This window comes from Gekko japonicus, unplaced genomic scaffold (assembly GCF_001447785.1).
Source record: "Gekko japonicus isolate JY-2015 unplaced genomic scaffold, Gekko_japonicus_V1.1 scaffold4817, whole genome shotgun sequence".
NCBI classification, from domain to species: Eukaryota; Metazoa; Chordata; class Lepidosauria; order Squamata; family Gekkonidae; genus Gekko; species Gekko japonicus.
The window spans coordinates 23,385-34,767 of record NW_015170415.1 but is presented as its reverse complement, the minus strand read 5'-3'; the positions used below and the strand labels follow the sequence as shown (position 1 = coordinate 34,767).

At 53.3% G+C, this 11,383-nt stretch overlaps 1 protein-coding gene across 1 annotated transcript in view; it reads left to right on the top strand.

Annotated features, from left to right (window-relative positions):
* Positions 1-2,720, top strand: part of LOC107116391 (UPF0598 protein C8orf82 homolog) — a 26,426-nt gene extending 23,706 nt beyond the window's left edge. The window contains exon 3 of the mRNA XM_015418292.1: positions 1,832-2,720. Coding sequence (XP_015273778.1) covers positions 1,832-2,286 — 455 coding nt within the window. The 3' untranslated portion in view covers positions 2,287-2,720. The remainder of the gene's footprint in view (positions 1-1,831) is intronic.
* The last annotated feature ends 8,663 nt before the right edge of the window (positions 2,721-11,383 follow it).

Sequence of the window (11,383 nt, the reverse complement as noted above, 5' to 3'; positions counted from 1 at the left end):
TCCAAAGGGATCTGTCAAGGATGGGCGAGTGGGTGTCAACATGGCAAATGGGGTTCAATGTGGCCAAGTGCAAAGTGATGCACATTGGAGCCAAAAATCCTAAATATAAGTACACATTGATGGGGTCCAAACTGGCAGAGACTGACCAATAGAGAGATCTTGGAGTTGTAGTAGATAACTCAATGAAAATGTTGAGATAGTGTGCAACTGCAATAAAAAGGCCAATGCTATGCTTAGGAAGGGAATTGAAAACAAATCAGCCAGTATCATAATGCCCCTGTATAAATCAATGGTGTGACCTCATTTGGAATACTGTGTACAGTTCTGGTCACCACACCTCAAGAAGGAGATTATAGCTTTGGGAAAAGTGCAGAAAAGGGCAACTCGGATGATAAAAGGGTTGGAACACCTTCCCTACGAAAAAAGGTTAAAGCGCTTGAGGCTCTTTAAGTTTGGAGGAACGACGGCTGAGGGGTGACATGATCGAGGTTTATAAGATTATGCATGGGACAGAGCAGGCAGAGAAAGAAGTCCTTTTCTCCCTTTCTCACAATACCAGAACTCTGTGGGCACTCCATGAAATTGCTGAGCGATCGGGTTAGAACGGATAAAAGGAAGTACTTCTTCACCCAAAGAGTGATTAACACATGGAATTCACTGCCACAGGAGGTGGTGGCAGCTACAAGCATGGACAGCTTCAAGAGGGAATTGGATAAGCCTCTGGAGCAGAGGTCCATCAGTCGCTATGAGCCACAAGGTATAGATAGGAACTCTCAGTCTGGGGCGAGAGATGCTCTGTCTTCTTGGCTTCTGATGTCCTGGCCCCACGGGTGGACCTTCTGATGGCACCTGGTCTTTTTGGCCACTGTGTGACAGAGAATGCTGGACTGGATGGGCCATCAGCCTGATCCAACATTGGCTTCTCTTATGTTCATTCTGGCCAAGGGCTCTGTTTTTGTGGGATTCTCTGGCTCGCGCTCATTAAGGAGGAAGGGTAGGGGCTTCCCGTAAGGGCCACCGTTTTGTGGACACACCCTTCTCCCCCCCCATCCCCAGTCTAAAAGACCTTGTTCCAGCCATGATTCGCCAAGCGCCAGCCCTGAGAGTGCCCAGGGACCCCCCTCCCCTGCTCTGCCCACCACCAGGCCCCTTGCTTCTGCTTCCTTTCCTTCCCACCTACCCTCATGCTCCCCCAGCCTGTGCCCCCTCGCTTGTTTGCAAGGCCTCCACCACCACCCTTTGTGCTGACAGGCGCCCAAACGACCAGCCTGCCCTTTCCCTGACAGCGCATCTCACTGGAAGGGCCAACGCTGCCAACACTGTTCATCATCTGTACACCTTTCCTGGTGGCACCCAGTTTGGTGTAGCGGTTAGGAGCGCGGACTCTAATCTGGGAGAACCGGGTTTGATTCCCTACTCCCTACACATGGAGTTGGCTGGGTGGCCTTGGGTCAGTCACAAGTTCTCTCAGAGCTGTTCTCTCAAGGGCAGTTCTGGAAAGAGCTCTCTCGGCCCCACCTACCTCACAGGGTGTCGGGAGGGTGAAGGAAAAGAGATTGTAAGCCACTCTGAGACTCCTTCGGGTAGTGAAGGACCAGGTATAAATCCAATCTCTTCTTCTTTTTCTCTCTATATTCAGCTGGGAGTGCAGGTAGGGAGGAAGGAGCGCGTGGGTGGGCGGCAGGGCAGGAACGTGGCCATGGGCCCTACCCGAAGCCTTGGGGCCCGGCAGCTGCCTCACCTCAGGGTACGCCGACCTCAGTCCTGCCCCAACCAGGTGAGCGTTGCGAGAAATGCAGGCGTCAGACTTTGCTTTCTCCCCCTCCTCCAGATAAGCAGTTCCTGGCGTTCTTCTTCAAGCAACTCAAGGTTAACCAGAGCGGGCGCTACGAGGACACCTTCCCCTACCTCTCCCCCTGCGGCCGTGAGCACAACTACATCCGCTGTGACGACCGGCCCGTCGTCTTCACCCACCTCCTGCAGGGCGCCTCCGGCGAGGAGCTCCTGTCCTACTGCGGCGGCGCAGAAAGACTGACCGTGCCCTTCCGGCCCGAGAAGCTGCTGATGCTCCCGGAGAACGGGCGCGTCTACCACCCCGGCCCAGAAAAGGCGGGCGGCGTGGGGCTGGTGAAATCCGCCCTGGCCTATGAGCTGAGCCCCAATTTTGAGTACGAGCAGGGACCCAGCCAGCCCCCCACCCATTTTCACTGGCGGGACCAGCGCCACACCCTCACTAATGAACTGCTGCCGTTCATCCGAGACCGGGAGGAGGAGAAGGGGGCCTAGAGGCAGTGCTCGCGCGGGTTCCCTTTGACAACCCGCGGGTGACCTGCTGCCTTAATCACGTGGAAACCATTGTCACCCACCTGTGCGGTCACTACAGCCATAATCCCAGGTTCATCCGAGCAGCCAGCAGAACGTTTTCGTTCCAAGGCAGCTAATAGTCTGTTAGAATGTGGCTGTTCCGAATCTTACGAGATCCACTCGAGCGTTTGTGGGATTTTGTGTGAGGCTTGGTGGGTCTTGTCAGTAGTTCTGGAAGCGGGACCATCAAAGACCATTCCGCCCCTTCCCAACTGAGAACCGATGGAGCCAGGCCATGGGGCACTGCTGACCAGCGGTCCCAGCAGGACACACCCCTCTCGGCCTTACTCGCTTGCAACGATGCTGGGGTACCTACCGACCGGTACCACAGTAAAGCTGGCGCTGTCCCTTGGGATCGTCTCTTCCTTGGGTTGTCATGATTTATTGGTCTGTTTGTTTAGGAAATCTGCTCTGAAGCTCGTGTAAAATACAGTTGCAATAAAGCAGTCAACGAAAGACCGTAAAATATCGGCATGACAGAAACCTGGCAGGAGGAGTCGATAAACCAACAGATCGAACATGAAAAGGCTCGCAGGAAGCAAAACAGCTCACTTCGAGCCCAGCGGCACCTTGGAGACCAGCGCGGTTTGGGGTGGGGATCGGCTGACAAGAGTCCAAGCTCCCAGGATAGTTCCAGGGGGCAGCTGTGTCGGGCTGCGGTAGAAGAGCCAGATTCGGGCGGGTGGGCCAGGGAAGGCCGGGGGGGCTCTCTCCACCCCACCTGAAACAAGCCCCCACCCCCTACACCCCCACCAACCTACCCTGCCTTCTGGCTGGTGGTGGCGGTGGCGGCAAAGCAGAGGCAGTACGTGCTGCTTCCCACTCCTCCTGGCCCTACTGAGGGCTGCTGGGGGCGGGGCTTCCCGCTCCTGGGCTTGTTACTGCTGGAACGCCGTCCCAGCCCGTTCCGGCTGGAAATGACCCCTGGTCTTGAGGCTGTGAATGCCAGATCTCCGGAAAGTATGTAGGGTGGAGGGGTGGAGAACACAGAGTCCGGGTTGGGGATGACTAGGAAAGGGATCGGAAGGCACACAGAAGGACTTCTTTCTGCAAGCCATCATTAATTTATGGCATTTATAAGCGCCGGAGGTATTGATGGGCACTAATAAGGGAGGGGCTGTGGCTCAGGAGTAGAGCACCCGCTTGGCATGCAGAAGGTCCCAGGTTCAATCCCCGGCAACATCTCCAGCTTAAAGGACCAGGCAGTAGGCGATGAGAAAGACCTCCACCTGAGACCCTGGAGAGCTGTAAAGAGGCGCTGTGGCTCACTGGCAGAGCATCTGCTTGGTGTGCAGAAGGTCCCAGGTTTCAATCCCCGGCAGCATCTCCAGCTAACAGGACCAGGCAGAAGGTGATGTGGAAGTCCTCTGCCTGAGACCCTGGAGAGCTGTAAAGAAGGGCTGTGGCTCAGTGGAAGAGCCTCTGCTTGGCATGCAGAAGGTCCCAGGTTCAATCCCCGGCAGCATCTCCAGCTAACAGGACCAGGTAGGAGGTGATGTGAAAGACCCTCAGCTCGAGACCCTGGAGAGCGGCTGCCAGTCAGAGTAAAGACTGACCTTGCTGGACCGAGGGCCTGATTCAGTATAATGCAGCTTCATGCGCATAACCTGGCCTTTTCAAAAAAGAAATTAAGCACACGTATGAAGAACAGGTCTATCAGTGGCTGTTGGCCGAGAGGGCCAAATGAAACCTCAGATGTATTGATTCGTTTAAAACAATATGCTGCCTTTCCACCCAAACAGATGCCCCAAGGTGGCGAACATCGAGACATTACGACATTTAAACATTATACTAACATTATATAAAACAGTGCAATAAAAACGAATGGACAAACACACAACCAGGGAGGCGGGTGAGTAAGAGCTTTACTGGGGCTTCCTCAAATGCAAGAAAGTCCCCAAGACAATGACAAAGGGAGAGGAAGTATGTTCAGAGAGAGCATGCTGCTGAATACTCGCTGTGGGGAGGGGGAATGGAAGGGGGTCCTTACATTGCTTGGGTGGGCTTCCTGAGGCCTTGGAAAGGAGGATGGCAGCCAGTGTTCCCTCTAAGCTGTGGAGTCTTGTGAGCAAAAATTCTATTTTGTGAGCTATTGGCATTAAAGTTGTGAGCAAGAGATTTGGCTGCTGGATAAACTAGTTTGCTCTGGAGCTGTCCTTCCTGAGCTAAGACAAAAATGTGTGAGCTAGAGGCTAAAAAACTGTGCGCTAGCTCACACTCACTCCGCTTAGAGGGAACACTGATGGCAGCCCAGATGGATCTCTGGCTTGACCCACCAGGTCTCTTAAGCAACTCCAAGGTCCTAACAGGAGCATGCTCCATGCCACCTCCTTTAAGACTGCCCCCGAGAAACATTATGGCACGAGCACCCAGTGTGGTGTCCGAGGGCAGAATGGCACCCACAAAGAGGAGGAGACTGGATTTGTACCCCGCCCTTCACTACCCGAAGGAGTCTCAGAATGGCTTACAATCTCCCCACCCCACCCCAGATACCCGGTGAGGTAGGTGGGGCTGAGAGAACTCTTTTGAAGACTGCCCTTGAGAGAACAGCTCCGAAGGAACTTGCGGCTGACCCAGGGTCACACCTGCAGCTGCATGTGGAGGAGTGGGGAATCAAACCCAGTTCTCCCCAAAAAAATAATTAATTTTTATTTATATCCCGACCTCCCTGCAAGCGGACTCAGGGCGGCTTACAAAGAGCAGCAAGTGCCCACGCATAAAAACAGTAAAACCGGGAAAAGGGGGGGAGAATTAGTCTGTGCTCCTAAACGCTACACCAAACTGGCTCTCTGTGTGCCCGTGAAGTGTTTTTAAGAAGTGGATGGAGCCAGATCAGGCTTTTGGCGCAGCAAGGCTCCTGATTGGCTATTGGAGATTTGATTGATTGTGCAGTCTTTTTAAATGTTGGTTCGGCAGCAGCTTGCCACCATAGCCCAAGGATCTTGAATGTGTGAGTGAAGGTAAGCTGCGGCAGCCGCTTTGTGTGGCAGCCATTTTGCCGCTGCGCCCACCATGCCATGTCAGAATTCGAAAGGTGCCTTCAGAAGCCAGTTTGGTGTAGTGCTTAAGAGCGGCAGACTCTAATCTGGGAGAACCGGGATTGATTCCCCACTCCTCCACTGGCACCTGCTGGATGACCTTGGGCAAGCCATCGTTCTCTCAGAGCTGTTCTCTCAAGGGCAGTCCTCGAGAGAGCTCTCTCAGCCCCACCTACCTCCCAGGGTGTCTGTTGTCGGGAGGGGAAGGGGCCCTCAGACTCTGAGTCAAGGGCGGAGTATAAATCCAATCTCTTCCTCCTCCTCCTCCAAAAGGCCCGGATCCCCTGGTATAGCTGATGAGGGTTTTTTGCTACTTCTCTGTTGAGCACCTTGGTTTCAGGTTGGAGTTGCCAAACCTTTACTGGGGCTGTTCCCACATGGAGGTACCAGAGGAGGTGGTTGAAGTGAGACGTCTTCGGTGCCAGTGCTGCCTCGGAGCACAGCTGGCCGGATTCCAAAGGCAAACATCTGCCCGTTTCCATGGGAACGGCACATTCCCTCTTTCCTTCCTCTGAGAGGCTTTCAGTGCCCTTCTTCTCTGGAAGGATGTGATCCTTCCTGACGGCTTTCGATCCGGAGCCTGACCTTTGCTGACGACTCGGAGCCGGATGCTGCTCGTAGGCAGGCAGCGAAATCCTCGGTGGACTTTCTCATCTTCATCTCGGAGCCATCCAAAACGGAGATCTTTGATGGCTTCATTCAATTAATGGTTTTAGGAGACAGGGGTGCGGGTGGGCGTAAGGCAGGGGTGGACCGCCGACGGGAGAAACTGCGCTGCGAGATGAAAGAGCACTTTGATGTTGCATTTCCGAGGCCGGCTGGGCAGAGCAGACCCCCTTCCTTTCCCAAGGTTTATAGTTGGGGGGGGGAGACTGTATTTCGGGGTTTCGGAATCTTTCCAAGCCAACCTGAGCTCCTCTCATCAGCGCCTGCTTTTTCTGCAGTCACAGCCAAATTATGGCGGCCCCACGTGGATTTCAAGGCAGGAGACATTCAGAGGTGACTTGCCACGGCCTGCCTCTACAGAGCGACCCTGGGCTTCCTTGGTGGTCTCCCACCCAAGTACTAACCGGCATGGCGGGCGCAACCACAAAATGGCTGTTTCGGGAGGCGGAGCCAGACAAAAACAGCCGCCACGGCTTCCCCTCGATCATACTGTAAAGATCCTTTTAAAAACTTGCACGGCCAATCGAATCGCCAATGGGCGAAAGCCCCACCTGGTCTAGCGAAGAAGAAGAAGAGATTGGATTTATACGCCACCCTTCACTCAGAGTCTCAGAGCAGCTTACAATCTCCTTTCCCTTCCCCTCCCCACAACAGACACCCTGTGATCAGTGTTTCCCCTAAGCTGAGTTAGTGTGAGCTAGCTCACAGTTTTTTAGTCTCCGGCTCACACTTTTTTGTCCTAGCTCAGGAAGGAGGGTTCCTGAGCAAACTGACTTATGCAGTAGCCAAATTGCTCGCTCACCACTTTAATGCCAGTCGCTCACAAAATAGAATTTTTGCTCACAAGACTCCACAGCTTAGAGGGAGCATTGCCTGTGATGTAGATGGGGCTGAGAGAGCTCTGACAGAAAGAGCTCTTTTTTCAAGAACAGCTGTGCCAGAACTATGGCTTGCCCAAGGTCATCCAGCAGGTGCAAGTGGAGGAGTGGGGAATCAAACCCGGTTCTCCCAGATTAGAGTCTGCGCACTTAACCACTACACCAAACTCCCAGATTAGAGTCCGCGCACTTAACCACTACAGCAAACGCCCAGGAATGGTTTTTGTGGACACCAATGTTCCATGGGAACCACGTTGGGGACCCCCTGTTCTAGGTAATTCCCAGAGATTTGTGGGTGCAGCCTGGAGAGGGTGGGGTTTAGGCAGGGGAGGGACCTCAGCCAGGTATAAGTGATCAAGTTCACCCTACAAAGTGGGCGTTTCCTCCATCCGAACTGATCTCTGTAGTCTGGAGATGTGTCGTAATTCTGGGAGATCTCCAGGTTTCTCCTGGAGGCTGGCAACCTGACAAAACATATTGGGGAGGGCGGGTGCCAGGGTGGGTCTTTAGCAGCTCCATGGCGGACAACCCCTCTTCCCAGATGGTGTGCCTTGAACATTAGAAAGACGTGATTAACCGTCAGGAGAACTTTCTCTTGCACGCTTTGCCCAGACCGGTGCGGGCCTGGCCTCCGCCCGCCTCCTCCCGTGCTCCCCGCAATTCCCAGCTGCAGAGCCGGGAGAAGAGGCCGTTAATTAATTGCACGTTGTAATGTGCCACAGCGAGGCTGCGGAGTGTGCGGTTGCCGCCTGCCAGCCTTGTATCGAAACCTTTGGGGAGCCGCTCAGGGGAAGGAGACCGCACTCGCTTCTGGCGTCGCCTCTTCAAAGCGCTAAGCAGCTGTTTGATCATCACTCATCCCTCTCGGGAGGCTGGGTGCGGGGGCCAAAATGGCCCTGGAAGGGGGCTATGCCCCTCTTCTCCACCTCCCAAAGGGCTAATCACCACGCTCCTTCTCACCGGCCACACTCCACCTGAACCAGCAGGGCAGAGCCAGTTTGGTGTAGCGGTTAGAAGCACAGACTCTAATCTGGGCGAACTGGGTTTGATTCCCTGCTCCTCCACATGCAGTTGCTGGGGTGACCTTGGGTCAGTCCCAAGCAATGCTCCCTCCCTGTGAGCAAAAATTCTGCTTTGTGAGCTCCTGGCATTAAAGTTGTGAGCGAGCCATTTGGCTACTGCAAAATTAGTTTGCTCTGGAGCTCCATCCTTCCTGAGCGAAGGCAAAAATGTGTGAGCTGGAGGCTAAAGCACTGTGAGCTAGCTCACACTAAGTCAGCTTAGAGGGAACACTGGTCACAAGTTTTTCTCGGAGCTGTTCTTTCAAGGGCAGTTCCCAAGAGAGCGCTCTCAGCCCCACCGACCTCACAAGGTGTCTGTTGTGGGGAGGGGAAGGGAAATGGAATTCACATGGAATTCACGGCCACAGGAAGTGGTGGCGGCTACAAGCATGGACGGCCTCAAAAGGGAATTAGATAAGCATATGGAGCAGAGGTCCATCAGTGGCTATTAGCCACAAGGTATAGATAGGGGCTCTGGGGCAAGTGATGCTCTGTCATCTTGGTGCTTGGGGGGGGGTCAACAGTGGGAGGGCTTCTAATGTCCTGGCCCCACTGCTGGGTGGACCTCCTGATGGCACCTGGTATTTCTGGCCACTGTGTGACACAGAGTATTGGGCTGGATGGGCCTTTGGCCTGATCCAACATTGGCATCTCTTATGTTCTTATGTTCTTAAAGGAGATTGGAAACCACTCTGAGACTCCATCGGGTAGTGAAGGACGGGGTATAAATCCAACCTCCTCCTCCTCTTCCTCTTCTTCTCAGCAGAAACACCACCGCTCTGGTGGCACAGGATGAAGTCAGGCACGGCTGCCTGAGGGCAATGAAACGGAGCACAGGTAATGCCGTGCCCTTTCCCTGCCAGCTGCACCTTGCCAACTCAGGCCCAAGCCGGGCACTGCTCTACCTCTGTCCCTCGTCACTGTCCTGGCGCAGCAGGGCTGGCAAGGAGGAATCCTGAAGTTGCCGGCGTAGAATGAAGCCGGGTGCCACTAGGGTTGCCAGCCTCCAGGTGGGGCCTGGCGGGTGCTTGTTGGCACAGGGCAAAGGGGAGGGGCCGTGGCTCAGGGGTGGAGCCTCTGCCTGGCGTGCAGAAGGTCCCAGGTTCAATCCCCGGCAGTATCTCCAGTGAAAGGCATCAGGTCAGATTTGATGTGCAGAGGATAGTTGGGAGATGCGACCGGCTACCTTGGTGCTGAGTGTCACTTTTCTAGGGCTGGCACAGCTTTGGGGTTCAGAAGATAATCCTTTGATTCATAAGAACATAAGAAAAGCCAGTGCTGGATCAGGCCAATGGCCCATCCAGTCCAACACTCTTGTGTCATACAGTGGCCAAGAATACCAGGGGCCATCAGGAGGTCCAACAGTGGGGCCAGGACACTAGAAGCTCTCCCACTGTTGCCTCCCTCAATCACCAAGAATACAGAGCATCACTTGCCCCAGACATAGCAACAGAATCCAATGTTGGGTCAGGCCAGTGGCCCATCCAATCCAACACTCTGTGTCACACAGTGGCCAGAAATACCAGGTGCCATCAGGAGGTCCAGCAGTGGGGCCAGGAGGACACTAGAATCCCTCTCACTGTGTCCCCCCCCCCAAGCACCAAGAAGACAGAGCATCACTTGCCCCAGAGCCCCTATCTATACCTTGTGGCTCATAGCCACTGATGGACCTCTGCTCCAGATGTTTATCTAATTCCCTCTTGAAACCGTCAATGCTTGTAGCCGCCACCACCTCCCGTGGCAGTGAATTCCATGTCTTAATTCAGTGAATTCCATGTGTTGATTCGTTCAATAGTGCACAGATTGCTCAATTAAAAATCAGAATATGAAAACTAACCGATTCCAACTGAACGGGACCCAGATGGAGGCAATCGTCTTGGTCGAGAGCCAAAGATACTTGAATGATTGCAAAGCCTGGGCTTGGAAGGTGTTAATCCAATGCTTGCGCCGATCAAATCAGGTTCCTACAAAGGAAAGGTACTCAATGATCCGTTGCCGGAGAACAAGAAGTACAGAGTTGTCATAAGCTTCTGTACTTGGCAAGGACAACAAGACACGATGTTGTAACAGCTGTAAGTACATTATCGAGGCGGGCAGGAGCTCAGGTTGTCAGGTCCTCCCAGGCCACTGACGGTGCAGATGTAGGGTTGCCAGCTCCAGGTTGGGGAACTCCTAGAGATTTGGGGTTGGAGCCTGGGGAAGACAGTCTCAGTGGGGTACGATGCCATAGAGTCCACCCTCCAAAGCATCCATTACCTGACTCCAGAGGAACTGTCCCGCTGCTGACGACACACTAATGCATTCCCCAGCTCACTTCCACAACTCCTTGGTGGCCTGCGACAGGAACTGATCTCTGTAATCTGAAGATGAGCTGTAGGAAGGGAATTGAAAACGCATCAGCCAGTATCATCATGTCCCTGTATAAATCGATGGTGCAACCTCATTTGGAGTACTGTGTACAGTTCTGGTCACCACACCTCAAGAAGGATATGATAGCACTGGAAGAAGTGCAGAAAAGGGCAACTAGAAGGATAAAAGGGTTGGGACACTTTCCCTATGAGGAAAGGTTAAAGTGATTAGGGCTCTTGAGCTTTGAGAAACGACGGCTGAGGGGTGACATGATTGAGGTTTATAAGATTATGCATGGGATAGAGCAGGTAGAGAAAGAGGTCCTTTTCTCCCTTTCTCACAATACGAGAACTCGTGGGCACTCCATGAAATTGCTGACCGGTTGGTTTAGAATGGATAAAAGGAAGTCCTTTGTCACCCAAAGAGTGATTAACACGTGGAATTCACTGCCACAGGAGGTGTTGGTGGCTACAAGCATGGACGGCTACAAGAAGGAATTAGATAAGCATATGGAGCAGAGGTCCATCAAACCCAGTTCTCCCAGATTAGATTCCATGCACTTAACCACTACACCAAACTGAAATAAATAAATAAATAGCAAGGAGGGAGAGTTTGCTGTAGTGGTTTAGTGCGCGGACTCTACTCTGGGAGAACCGGGTTTGAGTCCCCACTCCTCCACTTGCAGCTGCTGGATGACCTTGGGCAAGCCGTAATTCTGATAAGAGTTGTTTTTGAAAAAGAGCAGTTTCTGTCGGAGCTCTCTCAGCCCCACCTACCTCACAGGGTGTCTGTTGTGGGGAGGGGAAGGGAAAGGAGTTTGTAAGCCGCTCTGAGACACCTTTGGGTAATGAAGTGTGGGGGATAAATCCAATCTCCTCCTCCTCCTCCTCTTCTTCTTAACTTAAAGCTGAAACCCACTCATTGCAAGCGCTACAGAAGAACATATTTGAAGAAGAACAGGGCAAGAGCCACAAGTTACAACCAGGCTGGAACAAAACCCAGCCAATCACGTTTTCACAAGGCGCCT